The 20120-nt window shown below is 40.0% G+C and overlaps 1 protein-coding gene across 1 annotated transcript; it reads right to left on the bottom strand.

Moving 5' to 3' along the window:
* Positions 1-13100: 13100 nt before the first annotated feature.
* LOC130471628 (factor of DNA methylation 3-like) lies at positions 13101-14890 on the bottom strand. Its single transcript, XM_056841865.1, has 4 exons — positions 14308-14890; positions 13935-14131; positions 13617-13837; positions 13101-13158 (listed from the first exon to the last, which is right to left on the bottom strand). The coding sequence occupies exons 1-4, from the start codon at positions 14888-14890 to the stop codon at positions 13101-13103; spliced, it is 1059 nt and encodes a 352-aa protein (XP_056697843.1).
* Positions 14891-20120: the final 5230 nt, after the last annotated feature.

The raw sequence follows: 20120 nt of genomic DNA, 5'->3' as shown, positions 1-20120 counted from the left end.
ATCGCTAGTCTGCCTCTTTAGTTATGCCTTCGGCGATCCGTGGATCTGAGCCGGAGTTTTATAACTTGATTCGAGCGACTGTTTGTTGCGAACAAATTTTATTAGGGTACCGCGAATCCGAGGATTCTGGACGATTCCCTGAAGTGTATGATTTGGTCATTTCTTGCATTTTATCAAGGAATGGGCAAAGTCAGCCTGTTTTTAGTCTCGGATTGATCAGATCCGAGGCTGCATATATATATAAAGGGACAATAATTATAGAGATAAGTTTAATGAAACACATGGTGCCAATGGCTTTCCTCTTCTCATTAAACAACTTACTTGGTTTACAGACAGAGATCATACAAAATATTTCTTGAGAACATCGGTATTCCAATGGTTCTTCAGAATTGTTCCATCTAACTGTTTCAGCATATACGTGCCTGGCCTTTTTTCGGAATGGATGATGTATGGTCCTTCCCAAGTGGCTGAGAGTTTGCCATGGATCCGTCCTTTCTGAACCGAGGCGGCGTTTCTGAGTACTAGATCACCGACTTTTAGGGGTCTGGCGTTGACTCTTCGGTTGTAATGCTTGTTGACCCTCTGCAAATAGGCTGCGTTGAGTGTCCTTGCATCGTTCCGAGCTTCGTCCAGTAGATCGAGAGCTTCGGATAGAAGTTGATTGTTGCTTTCTCCTTGGAGCCCATCATACCTGTTGTATGCCTGGATCCTCAGGCTTTCTGTTCCGATTTCCACAGGAATTACAGCTTCGGATCCGTATACAAGGTGGAACGGTGTTTGTCCGGTAGCTTCTTTTTCAGTGGTCCGAAGGGACCATAGCGTTCCGGGTAGCTCTTCTAACCATTTGTTTTTGTCATCCTCGACTCTTTTCTTGAGTGCGTTGAGGATGAGTTTGTTAGCAGCTTCGGCTTGCCCGTTGCTTTGTGGGTGACAGACTGCCGAGTACGCTAGGTGTATGCCGAACTGTTTGCACCACTTTTGCAACGGGGTGTTGTCGAACTGTTTCCCGTGGTCGAAGACCATCAGTCTTGGTATGCCGAACCTTGTGATGATGTTCTGCCATATGAACTTGCGGACCTGAGGTTCGGTGATGGAGGAGACAGCTTCGGCTTCGATCCATTTGCTAAAATAGTCGACTCCTACAATCAACCACTTCTTCTGGTTCGTCGTTGAGGGGAAGGGACCAATGATGTCTAACCCCCACTGTGCGAATGGTAAGGGATACAGTGTTGATTGTAGGGTTTGAGCTGGTTGATGGATGGCTGGTGCGAACTTTTGGCATTTCTCGCATTTCCTTGCCATCTGCTTTGCCTCGGAAACCATAGTGGGCCACCAGTACCCAGCCCGAAGGGCTTTATGTGCTAATGTCCTACCTCCAATGTGGTTTCCGCATATCCCGAGGTGGATTTCCCTTAGGATGTAGTCAGCGTCTGTTGGACCCACGCATTTTAGCAGCGGAGCAGAGAATGATTTCCTCATGAGCTCTCCTTCGGCGCTGATGATGAACCATCTGTTGAATCTTTTCAGTTTTCTCGCTTGCAGCTTATCTTCGGGAAGTTCTCCCCTTTCTTTGTATGCAACTACTGCGTCCATCCAGCTAGGTTCGGAACGCAAGCTGCATACTGTGGTGGGTAGCAAGTCGATGCTTCTCTCTTGGTGAACTTCCACGTGGACCGACCTGTTTAGGTCGATGAGTGTTGAGCTTGCGAGTTTTGACAGTGCGTCTGCTTGCGTGTTCTGTCCTCGGGGAATGAGGATGACTTCAAAGGATCTTAACTTTGATGTTAAGGATTTAATTTTTGCTAAATAGGCTGTCATGCTGGGCCATTTGGCCTCATACTCCCCTCGGATCTGGTTGGCTACAAGCTGGGAATCAGTTTTGAGGCGAACATGTTCGGCCTCCAGGGATAAACAAAGCTCTATCCCTGCGATTGCGGCCTCGTATTCGGCCTCGTTGTTGGTTGCTTTGAAGCCGAACTTCAATGCATACTCTATGCTTTTCCCCGTCGGGGGGATCAGTACAACTCCCGCCCCTGAGCCGTTTATTGTGGAAGATCCGTCAGTGAAGACCTCCCAAGTGCTTTTCGTATCATCCAACATTTCCTGGTATGAGCACTCGGCCAAGAAGTCTGCCAATGCTTGTGCTTTGATTGCTGTCCTCGGCTGATATTTGATGCCGAACTCTGATAGTTCGAAGGCCCAGGCAGCCAATCTTCCTGACCTCTCTATTTTGTCGAGTACTTTTTCGAGCGGTTGGTCAGTTAGCACTGTGATCTGGTGGGAGTCGAAGTATGGCCTCAGTTTTCGTGCAGCTACCACTACTGCATATGCGACTTTCTCGATGAGTGGGTACCGGGTTTCGGCCCCTGTGAGTGTTCGGCTGGTGAAGTAGATTGGCTGTTGCTTCTTTTCTTCTTCCCGAAGAAGCACTGCGCTGACGGTTCCAGGGCTAACTGCGACATATAGGTACAGGGTTTCCCCCTCCTTCGGTCTGGCCAGTGTCGGCAGTTGAGCTAGGTGGGCTCTGAGTTGCTGAAAAGCTTCTTTTTGCTCCTGTTCCCATATCAGTTCGGGATCCACTTTCCTCGGGACCCCTTTTTTCTTGACTGGTTCTGCTTCTCCTCCGGGGAGGTTCTTTGGTTTCAGTGCTTTGAAGAAGGGGGCTCCCTTATCCGAGGCCTTTGATATGAACCTTGTTAGTGCGGCTAACCTGCCGGTTAGCCTCTGCACATCTCTCTTGGTCTTCGGCTCGGGTAAATCCAATGCCGCTTGGACTTTGTCCGGGTTCGCATCAATTCCTCTTTCGCTCACCATGAATCCGAGGAATTTACCTGACTTCACCCCGAAGACGCATTTTTTTGGGTTCAGCTTCATGCTGTATTTCCTCAGATTTCCGAAGGTCTCTGCCAGGTCTTTAACGTGGTCTTCCTCCTTGATGCTTTTTACGATGGAGTCATCCACATAGACCTCCACATTCCTCCCTTTCTGGTCGGCGAAGACGTGATCAACTAGCCTCTGGTAGGTGGCTCCGGCATTTTTCAAGCCGAAAGGCATCATTTTGTAGTTGAACACTCCTGCGCTTGTGATGAACGCTGTCTTTGCTCTGTCATCGGGGTGCATGAATACTTGGTGGTAGCCTGAAAAGGCATCCATGAAGCTGAGCAGTGCATGGCCGCTGGTGGAGTCAACCAATTGATCTATCCTTGGCAGGGGATAGCAGTCTTTGGGGCAGGCTCGGTTCAGGTCTGTGAAATCTACGCACATTCGCCAGGAGCCGTTCGCTTTTTTGACCATCACCACGTTGGCCAGCCATTTCGGATACATGCATTGTTCAATGAATCCGGCCTCCTGCAACTTTTTCACCTCCTCGGCGATGGCTTTGTTTTTCTCCGAGGAGTAGTTCCTCTTTTTTTGCTTGACTGGCCGAGCTTCAGCGTTGACGTCCAGCTTGTGACAAATCAGCTTCGGATTTATCCCTGGCATATCTGCTGCTGACCATGCAAAGATGTCTTTATGATCCCTGAGTAATCGGACCAAATCGATTCGGAGCCCCGAGCTTAGGCCCTTGCCTATTCGGACGCTCCTGTCTGAATCCTCTTCGAGGAAGATATCCTCCATTTCTTGATCTGGTTCGGGAGATAGGGTTTCGGGGCGGGCATCAACTTCTGCGGGAGACAAGCTGCTCGTGCTTGCTCTTCTCCTTTTTGCCTCGCTTTCCTCTCCCTTAGCTCCTTTTTCTTCCTCGGGGCCGTCTTCTAGTTTGGGCTTTCGGACAGCAGTGTGGCAGGTTCTTCTCGCCACTTCTTGATCACCTCTGATTCGTTCGGCGAATCCTGCATCCGAGACGTATATCATCAGCTGGTGGTATGTGGAGGGGACTGCTTGCATCTTGTGAATCATGGTTCTCCCCATGATTACGTTGTATACGGAGTCGCAGTCCATCACCAAAAATTCGTCCCGAAGGGTTTTTGCTGCCTGGCCTTCGCCCACTGTGACTGGCAGGGTGATCTTTCCTCGAGGGATAGCTGCGGATCCGTTGAATCCGATCAGAGGATAACTGACTTTCGTCAGTGCTTCCTCTGGCTCTTCGAGGATCAGCTGCTCGAAGCAATTTCTGAAGATGATATTGACGGCACTTCCTCCGTCGACTAACACTCGATGTACGTTGTGGTTATTGAGGTCCATGGAGATGACCAGAGGATCGTCATGTTTGTACTGGACTCCGAAGCAATCATCAGCAGTGAAGGTCATGTTCGGGGGGTGTGGCTGGTTGTCTCCCACCGCGCTGAAGTTGACCCGATGGGAGAGGGCTCTTAGGTGTTTTTTGCTGGCCTGGCCAGACTTCTGTCCCCCGAACACCACTAGGATGTCATTTTTCTTGTGCCCTGTTGCTTCGTAGACCCTTTTCTGGGGTTGCTCGTGTTGTTTGCCGCTTGCGGCCTTTTCTTTCTCCTCCCTTCGGTCTAACAAGTACTGTTTCAGGTAGCCTCGGCGAACGAGGTCCTCAATGTTGTCTTTCAGCGAGTTGCATTCTTCGGTATGGTGACCGAAGTCATCATGGAACTCGCACCATTTGTTCTTGTTTCTCCGAGCTGGGTTGGACTTGAGCTTCCCAGGTAGTTTCCACTTTTCGTCATTTCTATTGAGGCTGAATATCTCCTTTCGGGGCAGAGCTAGTGGAGTGTAGTTGGTGTACTTGGGTTGAAGTTCACCCCTTCTCCCGTCTTTCTTCGGGCTCATCTCTCTAGCTCCTACTTTCTCTTTCCCCTTCCTTGAGCCGCCCTCGGGCTTGCTCTGGGTATTCTTTGTGTCTCTCGGATCCGACGATCCTTTCAGTCTTGCAGCGGCCTTGTTGAACTCTTCGGTTCTGATGAACGCATCAGCCATTTGGAGCACGTCAGCTATTCTGGAGGGGTTCTTCATTGAGAGTTCGTCACGGAACTTCCCTTCCTGGAGCGCGTGCTTCAAGGCGAAGATGGCCACGTCTGGCTGCAAGTTTGGTATGTTTGTTGATTCCTTCATGAATCTGGCCATGAATTCTCTCAGACTTTCGTCTCTTTCTTGTTGGATTGAGGTCAGTTCTGCTGTGGTTCGCTCGGGGCGATTGTTGCTCACGAACTGTGTGCAGAATCTCTTTTTCAGCTTTTTCCAGCTCTTGATCGATCCCTTCGGCAGCGATCTAAACCACTCTCCCGCCACTCCGGTTAGCGTGGTTGGGAAGTATTTACACCAGCATGCTTCGGAGTAGGGACTCAAGAACATTTGCTGCTCGTAGGAGATGATGTGATCCCTCGGATCTGTGATTCCGCTGTAGGTTAGGTGAGCTGGCAGTCTTACCTTCGGTATTTCTTCCATGATCAGCTCGTCCGAGAAAGGGGATGACGTAGGAGTCATGATTCTTTTCCCGAGTCTAGCCCTGATGCCTTCGTTTGCCGAGGTTCTGTGATTAGAACGTTCGGGCGTACGATGGGGGCTAGGGGTTCGATCATGCCTCCTGTCTCTTCTTCTTTCTCGGCTACTGACCTCGGGTCGTTCGCCAGATCTGCTCGACTCACCTACCCCGAGTCTCGTATGGATCGAAGGTCTTAACCTTGAGTGGACCGAGGGCCTCAACCTGCTAAGTACCGAGCTTCGGACCCGAGGGTTACGAGTAGTTGATTCGCTTTGGAGAGCTGTTGGAGTAGGCGATGGTCTCGCAAACCAATCTGGTTGCTGTTGTGCCCTTTTTTGGGTGTCCCACGTGCTTTCCACCCACCTCGACGTCAAGTGTGTACCTGTCAAGGGAAGGAGTTCTCGTTCGGGTCTGGACACTTCCGCACTGGGTGGCTCGTTCAGCCTTCGCCTGGTCCTCCTCTCTTCTCTGCGGTCATTTGCCAGTCCTTGCTGCTTCTCATTGAAGAGGAAGTTTTGCATGATGGTCATGGCCGCAGTGAGCTCTTCCCTAGTTGGAATCGGAGGTCCTGCATTTGTGGCGGTCGTAGCTCTGCTTGGCTGTGACCTCGCCATCGATTGAGGGTGCCCCTCTTGGTCAGATTCTGAATCTGACCGCACCATCATATCGTCGTCATTGTTGTTAACAACATCGTTCACCATTTTCGCGGAAAGAGGTGATTGATGTCTTTCAAAGGCTTTGAAGTGTTCTTCCCCACAGACGGCGCCAAATTGTTCCGGTGTTGTAAAGATGGAAACAATGGGCTTCGAATGAAGGCCCTTTTGTATGTGTTGAAGATCTTGCTTGTTTGAATGAGTGGAGTCCGAATTCACCTGCACAAGAGCAAAGTTACTAGCCTCGGGGGTGTTTCCGAGGAAAGCCCCTCCGATGCCTAAGTAAGAATGATGCTCGGATTCTAGAGAGAAGTTCTCTAGAAGAGTAGTCTTAAGGCGGTAAATTGGACGTACCTTCAGGTGTGAGCCTTGGCGGCCTATTTATAGTGTTTGCATAATAAATGCCCATAGGTCATTTATTGCTTTTGGGCCTTGGGCCTTGATGGATGGCTGACTAGCCATTGGTGGGTTTGATGCTGTTTGTTTAGAGCCATTGGGCTTTGGACTTAGTGGCCCAAGTGAGAATCAATTGGGAGCCCAAACACTTCTAGTTATATAAATACATTCTTTTATTACGCCTTTCCGTTACCCTTTATAGAGATCCGAAGTGTTCCAAATCTCGTCAATAAGGCTTATTTGTTAGTATTTTTTAACGCAACCGGTTGCAACTTTTATCATTCCTGTGTAGGAATTCGAATCTAAGTAATTTTTCCACCGACATAATTGGTTCCTAGCCGCCAAGCTTGGATTTTAATATACGCTGATTGATAACCGGCCTTGCTACAGATATTTGATACATGAAATTATATGTAGTGTTCAAGCAAAGATGCACCACTGTTTTTTGTATGTTGTTTAGTAATCGTGCAAAATGCAGTTGCGGGACATTACTATATCTACCCACTGGGTATATAACCCTCCAGTGCCACCACTAAAGAGCATTAAAATAGGAAATTTTTAGCACAACCCACTTCGCAAAAGTGCATTTTGGAAAGCCATGCATTATGTCACGGATGAAAGTGGTCATTAATTCAGATTCGCAACAAGTCTTACACCGCTAGAGAATCCAAATAATTGATGCTAAAACTTAAATTTTAACTTACCATGCTAACAACACTTTTTAATTTAACTTACCATGCTAGCTTGCATAAAAAAGATTAAAAAGTTAAAAAATTAAAAAATTAAAAAATTAAAAAATTAAAAAATTAAAAAATTAAAAAATTAAAAAATTAAAAAATTAAAAAATTAAATAATTGAAAAATTAAAAAATTAAAAAATTAAAAAATTAAAAAATTAAAAAATTAAAAAATTAAATATGCTTCTATTTAAGACCAGTCACATCCAATTCATGAGTCTTATAAGCATTCAACACACAATCTGAATCCGTGATGAAGTGAACTTCCCCAGAATTAATAATTTCCACTTTAATATTCCAAACCAAAATTATGGCATAGAAAATCTATCCCTTCAGCCAAGGTAGCCTTCCTAGCCTCTCTAACATTCCATAGTTCATGAGTTATGTACCTCCCACTTGGGTTGAATTCGTTGATTTCCTTCAAGGCAGTAGTTGTTGGAGTTTGTTCCTCCAAAAAAAGGAATGCTTCAAAAGAATGAAAAATCAATTGTCCCACATTGATAAAAAACCCACATACTACCTTCTTTATATATTGCACTACCCTTTAATCATTTGTTTAAGAGTGCTTGAGAGTGGCATGGGTGGTCACAACACACACACGCGCGCGCGCGCGCCGGGCCGGGCTCGGGCTCGGGCCTCGGGCCTCGGGCCTCGGTCCTCGCTCCGGTAACTGCTCCACTAGCCGTTTATGGCTGTTACATTTTCCCAAAAACTCTCTATAAATTCATCATCTTTTTCCACAGAAAACACACAGAAAATTGGTTCTTCTCCTCTTCTCCGAAATAAAAACACAAAACCTCCATTATTCTGGGCATTGCTTAAGGGTGTTCCCAATCTAGTTCTTCGTCGTACACAGAAGGATTGGAGTCGTGTATCCCTGGGGGTCGGTTGCTACGAGTCCGCGTGTACTTAGCGGGGCAAATTCGACTTTAGGGCAGTGATTGGTGTCACGCCACGACATTGTTACAGATAAGCTTGTTCTAATTATTGTTCTTATTAGTCATAGTTCATACAATCTAAAGTCGAATTTTATTTTCTTTTCGTGAATTATGGCTGGTAATATTCCTACTGCGGTACCCCTTTCCTCATCCATGCTTTCCCATGCTTTCATTCCTGATATGTCGAAAATGCAACATTTTGATGGGAAAAACTATAGGATGTGGTCTGATAAAATGGAATTTTTCTTGGGTCAAATTGGGGTAGATTATACTCTCCTTATTGATGTAGCCCCTGTTGATTCTATTAGGGATTTCGATAAGGATAATAAGACCTGTCGTGGTATGTTGTTGCATTATATGACTACTTCCCTTTACATGATTCATAGTAAGTCAAAGAATGCAAAGGATATTTGGGATGCTTTGAAATCTAAGTATGGTACTGATGATTTTGGGACTAAGAAGTATGCTTGTTCTCGTTGGTTAAATTTTCGTATGACTGATGATAAGCCTGTTTTAGATCAAGTACATGAGTATGAGAATCTATGTGCTGATATTATTGCTGAAGGAATGAAGTTTTGTGATCAGTTTCAAGCCAATTGTCTTCTTGAAAAACTACCTCCTTCCTGGCAGAATTATGTTCACTCCATGAAGCATAAACAGAAGGATTTCACCCTCCAAGAGTTGGTTTCTGGGATCAAGATAGAAGAGCAGAATCGCATCCAAACCAAAGGGAAATCTCAGGATCATTCCTCTTCTACTGCTAACCTTGTTGAATCTAAAAATGCAGGTTATAATAAAGGTTCGAAAGGCAAAGGTTCTAATCAACTTCATGGGACCAGACAAGCCAACAACAACTTCAAGGGAAATAGGCAATTCAAGGGAAACTGCTTCACTTGTGGTAAGTTCGGGCATATTGCAAAAGATTGCAGACAAAGGCATGGACCAAACAACAAAGCAAAGGAGAATAAAGCTCAAGCCAATCTTGTTGAGGATGAAATCATTGCTGCTGTGGTGTCGGAAGTAAACTTGGTGAGCAACGTAACAGAATGGGTGCTTGATACCGGTGCAACTCGTCATATTTGTTCTAGCAAGGAGATGTTCAAGGAGTACGAAAAAGTTTCTGAAGGAGAATGTGTCTTCATGGGCAACTCAAGCACTGTGAGTGTTCTTGGCAAAGGAAAGGTTTTTCTGAAATTAACTTCCGGAAAAACCATTGCTTTGCAAAATGTCTTACATGTACCTGATATTCGCAGAAACCTCATTTCTGGTGCATTATTGAACAAAGCTGGCATCAAATTAACTTTTGAATCTGATAAACTTGTACTCACCAGAAATGGGGATTTTGTGGGAAAGGGATTTTGTAATGGGGGTTTGTTTGTGCTTGATGTTGTTTCTGATAATAAAACTCCTACTGCTTCTGTTTATATTGCTGAGTCTGTTTCTTTATGGCATTCTAGACTAGGTCATGTGAATGTTGCATCTGTTAAACGACTTAAACAACTTAGTTTAATTCCTGACTTTAGCAATACTTCTTTCGATAAGTGTGAAGTATGTGTGGAGGCTAAACACCCTAAGAAAGCGTTTAACAAAAGTGTATCTCGTACTTCTTCTTTACTTGAGTTAGTTCATAGTGACTTAGGTGACTTTAAGAATTCAATGAGTAGAGGAGGTAAGCATTACTATATTACTTTTGTTGATGATTTTTCCCGATTTACTAAGGTTTATTTGTTGAGTACTAAAGATGAGGCTGAAGAAAAGTTTCTTATCTATAAGGCTGAAGTTGAAAACCAATTAAACCTTAAGATTAAAAGGCTGAGATCAGATAGAGGTGGAGAGTATGATAGCAATCCCCTTAAGAAATTTTGTGAAACTAATGGTATTATTCATGAGACTACAGCTCCTTATACCCCCGAACAAAATGGAATAGCTGAGCGGAAAAATAGAACCCTTAAGGATATGATGAATGCTATGCTTATTAGTTCGGGTATGCCTACTAACATGTGGGGTGAGGCCATTCTTTCTGCTTGCTATGTGCTTAATCGTGTTCCCCATAAAAAACTAGATAAAACCCCTTTTGAGCTATGGAGAGGTTTTAAACCAAACCTGAGTTACCTTAAAGTGTGGGGGTGTCTAGGAAAAATAGGACTTCCTGATTTCCAAAGGAGTAAGATTGGTCCTAAGACTGTTGATGGGATTTTTATTGGTTATGCTTCTAACAGTGCTGCATATAGACTCATTCTTAAGGATGCATCTGGTTTTGGTCCAATTCGTGAGTCAAGGGATGTTGAATTTTTTGAGCATATTTTTCCTATGAAATTGAATGTGCAAGCAAGTTTACCTGTTCCATCTCCATCTTCTTCTGTTGTGCATCATGACATTGCATCATCTAATGTAGAACCCAGAAGGAGTAAGAGAGCTAGAACTGAGTCTAGTTTTGGTCCTGATTTCATAACTGCATTTCTTATTGAAAATGAGTTTCTGAATGAGCATGAGATAGATGCATTTATTTTAGAAGAAAATCCTAGGACCTATGGGGAGGCTATGAGGTCTGTTGACTCTAGTTTCTGGTTAGAGGCCATAAATAGTGAGATAGAGTCTATCATGAGTAACAATACTTGGGTTTTGACTGAACTTCCTAGGGGTTGTAAAGCTTTAGGAAGTAAGTGGATTTTTACAAAGAAAGAGGATACTAATGGAAATTTGATCAAGTTTAAAGCTAGATTAGTAGTTGGTGGTCATCATCAAAGGAAAGGTCTAGATTTCTTTGATACCTATTCTCCTGTGACAAAGGTTGCTACCATTAGAGCTTTAATTGCACTTGCATCTATTCATGATCTTATTGTGCATCAAATGGATGTGAAAACTGCTTTTTTGAATGGTGATTTGAAAGAGGAGATTTACATGAAGCAACCAGAGGGATGTATTGCTCCTGGACAGGAAAACAAGGTATGTAAACTCATTAGATCGTTATACGGTCTAAAACAAGCACCTAAGCAATGGTATGACAAGTTTCATCAAACTATTATTTCTGATGGTTTTTGTGTTAATGATTCTGATGCTTGTGTGTATTCTAAAATTGACAAGTTTGGTTGTGTGATCATATGTCTATATGTGGATGATATGTTAATTTTTGGAACCAATATAGATGTTGTTAATGCAACTAAGGCCTTCTTAAATTCTTGTTTTGAAATGAAGGATTTGGGAGAGGCGGATGTTATTCTTGGCATAAAAATTATTAGAACTTCATATGGGCTGTCTTTAAACCAATCTCATTATGTTGAGAAAATTTTAAAGAAATTTAATCAATTTGATTGTACACCTGCGAAAACCCCATATGATTCTAATATTACTTTGAAGAAAAATAAAGGTGATAGTGTGTCTCAGGAACAATATGCCAAGATCATTGGAAGTGTGATGTTTTTAATGAATTATACTAGACCAGATATTGCATATGCTGTTAGTAGATTGAGTAGGTATACTCATAGTCCTAATCGTGATAATTGGAATGCTTTAATAAGACTATTGAGGTACTTGAAAGGCACTATCAATTGGGGTTTGCACTATCATAGGACACCATGTGTTTTAGAAGGATATTGCGATGCTAATTGGGTGTCAGATAACGATGAGATTCATTCTACTAGTGGCTATGTTTTCACTCTTGCTAGTGGTGCTATTTCATGGAAATCATCTAAACAAACTTGTATTGCTAAATCTACAATGGAATCTGAGTTTATTGCTTTAGAATTGGCAGGTCAAGAAGCCGAGTGGCTAAGGAGCCTGCTAGCTGACATACCATTGTGGGGGAAGCCAACTCCATCAGTGTCCATGCATTGTGACTCACAAGCTGCGATTGGGGTAGCGAACAATCAATCCTATAATGGAAAAAGGAGGCACATTCGCGTGAGGCATGCAATTGTTAGAGATCTGATCAGAAATAATGTGATATCACTTGAGTATGTAAAGTCGGAGAGGAATATTGCAGATCCTCTCACCAAAGGCCTTTGTAAGAAAATGGTGCATGAGTCAGCACAAGGAATGGGTTTAAAGCCTATTGAGGAGTGAATTGTGATGGATACCCATCTTGGAGAAATCTAAGTTCAATGGGTCAAACTAAGTCACAAAAGAACTCGCGTTTTGTATACTACTGCCATTCCTATTAATAAAGTGATGTAGTATTTTGTCTTACTGTTAAATGAGTAAGGATGAGCCAAAGCTCTTAATAAGTTCATAGCCTATTGAGGTGGTTTATGACAGTATAAACCTGATGAACTTACCTATGTGAATGTGGGGGCTACGCCCAACCCCCTATGAGGTCCCCTGGCTTAGGACCTCTAGAGCGTTCATGAAATACCAGGAACTTGTGGGGCACTGACTATTAAAGTTCGCGAGAACACTACTTGTTTTGAGAAAAGTTTGGTGCGCTGTTGTGTTACTACAATCCCCATGCAGGGTTCAAGGATAAATCCACCTTATATGGCTGTATGACATACTAGTATGCACTAGGTATCAATTCAAGTCCACAAGACATTGATACTTGCAAAACTAAGTATCCCTTGCCCAGAACATCTTTCATTACCAAAGCCGTCCTTCTTTTGAATCATGTGGGGGAATGTTGGAGTTTGTTCCTCCAAAAAAAGGAATGCTTCAAAAGAATGAAAAACCAATTGTCCCACATTGATAAAAAAAACCCACATACTACCTTCTTTATATATTGCACTACCCTTTAATCATTTGTTTAAGAGTGCTTGAGAGTGGCATGGGTGGTCACAACACACACGCGCGCGCGCCGGGCCGGGCTCGGGCTTGGTACTTGGTACTTGGTACTTGGCGAATGCGGTTCGCGGGCGTGGGGTGGGTTTTGTGGACCGGGTTATTCTTTTTGGTCAAGGGCAGTTTGATTAAGTCAGGAGACTTAATCAACCCACTAACTCTGGAAACTGCTCCATTAACCCCACTAGCCGTTTTATGACTGTTGGAGTTCCCCATTACTCCGGTAACTGCTCCACTAGCCGTTTATGGCTGTTACAGTTTCCCAAAAACTCTCTATAAATTCATCATCTTTTTCCACAGAAAACACACAGAAAATTGGTTCTTCTCCTCTTTTCCGAAATAAAAACACAAAACCTCCATTGTTCTGGGCATTGCTTAAGGGTGTTCCCAATCTAGTTCTTCGTCGTACACAGAAGGATTGGAGTCGTGTATCCCTGGGGGTCGGTTGCTACGAGTCCGCGTGTACTTAGCGGGGCAAATTCGACTTTAGGGCAGTGATTGGTGTCACGCCACGACATTGTTACAGATAAGCTTGTTCTAATTATTGTTCTTATTAGTCATAGTTCATACAGTAGTTACAATTCCATACACTTCATTACCCCACTGGTTCTTCAAGTTCATCAAATTCTCATTCGAATCATCTATTACTTCATGTAAATATAAACTTGGTTAGTGTTCAAATTTTTAAGAGGTCAGGATAGTGAAAATCTTATTCTTGTATCATCACATACCTTATATTCATTGTTAACCGAACCATTTTAAAAGGCTGAAAATGGGGGTTCCCAAGATAACCAACCCACAACTGATAGAGTTCTTTAGTCTCTTTTTGATCTGGTTTTTGTCCCCGACAATTTTTCTTGCAAGCCTGTATAAAGACATCTTTGGGCAGTTCTCCCATATTTTTAACACAAATATTTCCAACCATGCATCGGCCTCTAGATGATTTTAGAACCTTGAATTCAACAAGTAAACGTATATTAGTTAAACTGTTGTGTCATTGTGTGTGTGTTAGAATAAGAAACAGGATAAACGTGGCATTTAATACATACATCTATCATCTTCTTACGGGCATCTATGAGCTCGTCCTTTGTCAAGCAATGCAGCCTAGTTAGAGCCGCATTTGTAGATTGAGCATCCTCTAAATCTTCTTTTCTTCCCTGAAGCTCACACTCAAGTTGCAGTAATTTACCACGAGGATCATCCACTTCGATCATATTCTTCAAATTGTCTTTTAAAAACTCCTTACCTACGCTTTTGTAGCTGTTTACAAGATTGCATGTATTGAGCATGCTTATTTGAAGTTATCTTCAAAAGATCTCGAGTATTCATATTAATATTCACCATCTCTGTCAATCATGAGTCATGAATACTGTCAATCTACAAAAACTTACTATCAAAACATAGTATCAAACTAGAAAGTACCTTCATTATATGACTTGTGAAGCTTGTCACTCTCATCCAGCATCTTTTCTAAGGATAAAGAAGCCTGGATAATGTTGCATTCCTTTTCCTGCAAAAGCTTCTTATGTTCTTGCAATTCAACGGTATCAGAAGCTTCTATCGCAACTTCGGAGCTCTTCAAAGATCCATAATTCTTTAAAAAGTTTTCGATAATGCCATGTGAATGATAATCATCAATATTAGCAAACCAGGCGTAAAGACCACATTTGCACTTGTCATCATCGGACTTCCAATGCAGTTTTCCATGCTCATTTGATTTGAAATGTCTATCAAAAGCCAAGGCATCGAACCACGCCGACCGATTCCTGCCAAATTCCACTAAAGCAGAACCAGAATGACCATTCAAGCCGAACAACAGGATGATGTTTCTCAGGCTTAACCCCATCTTTGTCAACTCATCCTGTAAGTTGAAACCATCTTTTTCATAAAACTTTTCATCTACAGCCATATTAGGAATATTTAATATGACACCACACCATGGCCAAACATATTTGCCAACATTTTCCTCCTCCAATTCCAGTCTCTTTCTTTTCCCAGTGTCCATAACAAGTCCTTCAAAACAACTACGAATTATATAAAAAATCAGTGAAAAAAATAAACCAGCACATATGACAATCTTGAACGCTAAGTGCCAAGTTTTGTATAGTTTGAATTTGTATTTTATGTACCCCTTTGATCCAAATTCCAAAATATTATCTAAAACTAATTCAACATCACACTTTTCATAAGATAATGAATTCTATAAATTATCCTCTCGTTATTAAAAACAAAAAAAACAAAAAATTAAGTAAATTTAACAATCATATAGTTTTTTTTTGAATCGTCATAACCTTCGGTTGGAACTTGGAACAGCAACAATCATATAGTTAGATAAAAAAAAAGTTTTGGCTACTTCAGATAATTCTAAAAATTCACACAGAGTGATTTGGATCCCGTCAGAATAGGTAGTTAGAAAACATCACTTTCAAAAAAGAATTTGGTACCAAGCAAAAAATTAATTAAATTTAACAATCATATAGTTAGGTACAACAAAACTTAATAATTAATTATATTTTTGTATAACAAAACTTACAAAGACTTCCACGATTTGAGCTTCAACCATGGTTGAGACTTCTAGTCTTTGAGCTTATATCATGGTAGGAGCTCAAACAAAAGTAGTCTACCACGGTAGAAGCTCATACCGTGGAAGTCTCCATGTTAAAATAATAAAAAAATTATTTCAATTTTTATTTGTGATTTTAATTAGTGTTTTGTAATTTAATGTAGAATTCAGAAAAATGTAATAATTATTTATTTGATTAGTTTATTGACTATTGATTGTATGTTAATTAAAATGGGGTACAAGGTGTAAAAGATGGAAGAAATATAAAAAGAGTAGTTGGGTCATTTAATAGAACGGTTAAAAGAGATGTGAGTAATACTAGGGTGAGGTTTAGTAAGCCCCGTTGAAAAGTGAAACAACATTCACATAGAGGAACAACAAAATATGAAGATTCAATTGACGAGACTGGAAGAACCGAGCAAAAATTTGGATACATGGAAACGAATAAGGGGAGACAGAGGAAGCACAATATTATAACCCTGTAGATGTTTATGGCCAAAGTATAACATTAATAGACAAATTAATTATGTCGTTAGAAAAGTTACTTATCATTCATACAGAAAAATTAAGAATACTGTGAGTATCAAACAATCTTTGTATCCCCAGAATTTAAAGTGGTGAACTGCATTGCCACAATTTATTAATGTACTTGGTAGATATGATGGTAAAAGTGTTACTATATTATAAACTTAATCATGGTGGTAGAAAAGTTAAATAGAAGTTACACTTAAGGAATTATTAAAATTTATTACTGCGCGGGAGATGAAAGTTACATTCAAAGTTAAAATAACGAGATTGGGAAAGATTTGGATATTCGTAAATGGTAACGGGAAGACGCAACAGAATTTATTAATGTAATTCGATCTCCGTTAGTTCTCAACGAATTAAGTTATCACAATAGTTAATTATTTCGGTTGAAAAGTGAAACAACATTCACCCAAAGGAACTACAGAATATAAAGATTCAGTTGACGAGATTGGGAGAACCGAGCGAAAATTTGGATACATGAAAATGAATAAGGGGAGAAAAAGAAAGTACAATATAGTAACACGTAGATGTTAATGGCCAATGTAAAATGTTATTAGACAAATTAATTATGTCGGTAGAAAAGTTACTTGTCAGTCATACAAAAAATTTAGAACATTGGGAGTAACGAGCAATCTTTGTACTCCTAGATATGAAAAAGGTAAACTCCATTGCCACATTTTATGAATATACCAATTGAGATTGGCATGAGTGGTTAAGGGTCTCTTGATCCATAACCACGGCCTCGGGTATGGAAAAAATCTCAACTAGGAGGGATGTTGCCCATCGAGGAACCCATGCAAACTCCAGCGGCAGATAAATCTTTGTACTCCTAGATATCAAAAAGGTAAACTCCATTGCCACATTTTATGAATGTACCAATTCAGGTTGGCATGAGTAGTTAAGGGTCTCTTGATCCATAACCACGGTCTCGGGTATGGAAAAAATCTCAACTAGCAGGGATGCTGCCCATCGAGGAACCTATGTATGATGGTAAAAGTGTTAATATAATTAGAGAACTTAATTATGGTGGAAGAAAAGTTAAATGGAAGTTACAAAAAGTAATGATTAATAATTATAACTGCGTGCGGGGGATGAAGGTTACAATTAAAGTCGAAATATCGAGATAGAGAAACCTTTGGATATTTGAAAATGGTAACAGCAAGACGCAACATAATTTTTTTTTTTAATGTAATCCGATCTCAACTAATTCTTAACGAATTAAGTTATTACAGTAATTAATTATGTCGGTTAAAAGTTAAACAACATTCACACAGAGGAACTATAGAATATGAAGATTCGGTGCATGAGACTGGAAGAATCGAGCAAAAAATTGGATACATGGAAACGAATAAGGGCAGACAAAGGAAGCACAATAATATAACTCTATAGATGTTTATGGCCAAAGTATAACGTTAATAGACAAATTAATTATGTCGATAGAAAAGTAACTTATCATGCACACAAATAAATTAAGAATATTGGGAGTACCGAGCAATCTTTGTATCCCCAAAAATGAAAGCGGTGAACTGCATTGCCAGAATTTATTAATACAATTGGTAGATATGATGGTAGAAAAATTAATCATTTTGGTAGAAACATTTGGGAAAATTATAAATGCGCGGGAGATGAATGTTTCGGTTAAAGTCAAAATAACGAAATTGACAAACATTTGTATTTTCGTAAATGGTAACGGAGCCAGTTTTTTTTGGAAAATTTGCTGTATTATGAAACATAAACTTATATAAGTAAATGATGTTGTATCACCGGATTATTTACGACGATACAAAAGTGTTGCTTAGGACACTCGATGTCGCCAAGAAGACTTTGTTATTTTTTTGACACGCGAGATTACAATCTTCATAATTTTACGGGTGAATTATTTTTTACCACCTGAAAAAATTAATAAATAGTTTTTTACCACCTAAACAAATAAAACTGTCTTTTTCCACCTAAAAAGTAAATAACAATTGTTTTTTTTACCACCTCTTAACCGGCAAGGTGGACAAAAACGTTATGCGGACCCGTTTCAACGACTATATTTTTTATTTTCTTCTCTTGTCCCATGATTTTTATGTATATAAGCTACCATTTTCCCTTACAGCCCATTAATTCATATAACGTTTTCGTTCATTTTGTAGTTAAAGAGGTTGTAAAAGACAATTTTTATTTAATTTTTAGGTGGTAAATTTTTTATTTATTTTTCTAGGTGGTAAAAAACAATTTGTCAACTTTTTAGGTGGTAAAAAAAATTTAACTTATTTTTACGGTAATAGTTATACTTAGCTGATATAATTAACTTCTCGAATGATTCAAAACATTGACCGTAAACATCTACTTCGTAATAATTTTGCAATAGTTAATTATGTTAGGTTGAAAAGTTAAGGTTAAATTGTTTTTTACCACCTAAAAAAATTGGAAAATTGTTTTTTACCACCTAAAAAAATAAAAATTGTTTTTTACCACCTAAAAATAAAATGAAAATTGTCTTTTACCACCTCTTAACTACAAAATGGATGAAAACGTTATGTGAATTAATGGGAAGTGAGGGAAAATGGTAACTCATATGCATAAAAATCGTGGGAGAAGAGAAGGAAACAAAAAATATAGTCGGTGAAATGGATCCGCATAGCGTTTTCTTGCATTTTTTCGGTTAAGAGGTGGTAAAAAACAATTTTTATTTTATTTTTAGGTGGTAAAAAACAACTTTTTATTTTTTTAGGTGGTAAAAAACAATTTGTCAATTTTTTTAGGTGGTAAAAAACAATTTAACCAAAAGTTTAACAATATTTACACAAAGGAGTTAAACAACATTTAAATTAATTATGTCGGAAGAAAAGTTACTAATCATGCATACATATAATTAAGAGTTTTGAGAGTCCCCAACAATCTTTGTACTACTAGATATAAAAAATGTAAACTCCATTGCAACAATGTATTAATGTATCAATTGAGGTTGGCATGAGTGGTTAAGGGCCTCTTGATCCTTAACGACGGTCTTGGGTTTGAGCCTTGGGTATGGAAAAAATCTCAACTTGGAGGAATATTGTCCACTAAATGTACCTAGTAGCTAGTTATGATGGTAAAAATGTTAATATAATAGAGAACTTAATTATGGTTGTAGAAAAGTTAAATAGAAGATACATATAGGAATGATTAAAAACTAATACTGCGCGCGGGAGAGATTAAAGTTACAACCAAAGTCAAAATATCAAGATCGGGAAACCTTTGGATATTCGGAAATGGTAACGGCAAGTCGCAACAGAATAATTTTTTAATGTAATTCGATTTCCGTTAGTCCTCGACAAATTAAGTTATTACAGTAGTTAATTATGTCCGTTGAAAAGATAAGCACCATTCACACAGAGGAACAACATAATATGAAGATCCAGTTGATGAGAGTGGAAGAACCGAGCAAAAATTTGGATACATGGAACGAATAAGGGGAGACAGAGGAAGCACACTATACACAATAACTCTATAGATGTCTATGGCCAAAGTATAACGTTAATAGACAAATTAATTGTGTCGGTAGAAAAGTTACTTATCATTCATACAGATAAATTAAGAATATTGGGAGTACCAAGAAATCTTTGTATCCTCATAAATGAAAGCGGTGAACTGCATTACCACAATTTATTAATTTACTTGGTAGATATGATGGTAAAAGTGATACTATATTAGAAACCTTAATCATGGTGGTAGAAAAGTTAAATAGAAGATACACTTAAGGAATGATTAAATTTATAACTGCGTGGGAGATGAAAGATATAGTCAAAATCAAAATATTTAGATTGGGAAACATTTCGATTTTCGTAAATGGTAATGGAAAGAAGCAAAAGAATAATTTTTTAATGTAATTCTATCTCTAGTAATTTTCAACAAATTAAGTTATTACGGTAGTTAATTATGTCGGTTCAAAAGTTAAACAATATTCACACAAAGGAACTACAAAATATGATGATTCAGTTGATGAGATTGGGAGAACGGAGCGAATACTTGGATACATGGAAAGGAATAATGGGAGAAATAATAACTCTGTGGATGTTGATGGCCGAAGTATAATTTTAGACAAATAAATTATGTTGGTAAAAAAGTTACATATCAGTCATACTGATAAATTAAGAATATTGGGAGTACCTAGCAA

Source organism: Spinacia oleracea, chromosome 4 (assembly GCF_020520425.1).
Source record: "Spinacia oleracea cultivar Varoflay chromosome 4, BTI_SOV_V1, whole genome shotgun sequence".
Taxonomy (NCBI): domain Eukaryota; kingdom Viridiplantae; phylum Streptophyta; class Magnoliopsida; order Caryophyllales; family Amaranthaceae; genus Spinacia; species Spinacia oleracea.
Note: the sequence above shows the minus strand (reverse complement) of the source record. Positions and strands in the feature narration are given on the sequence as shown.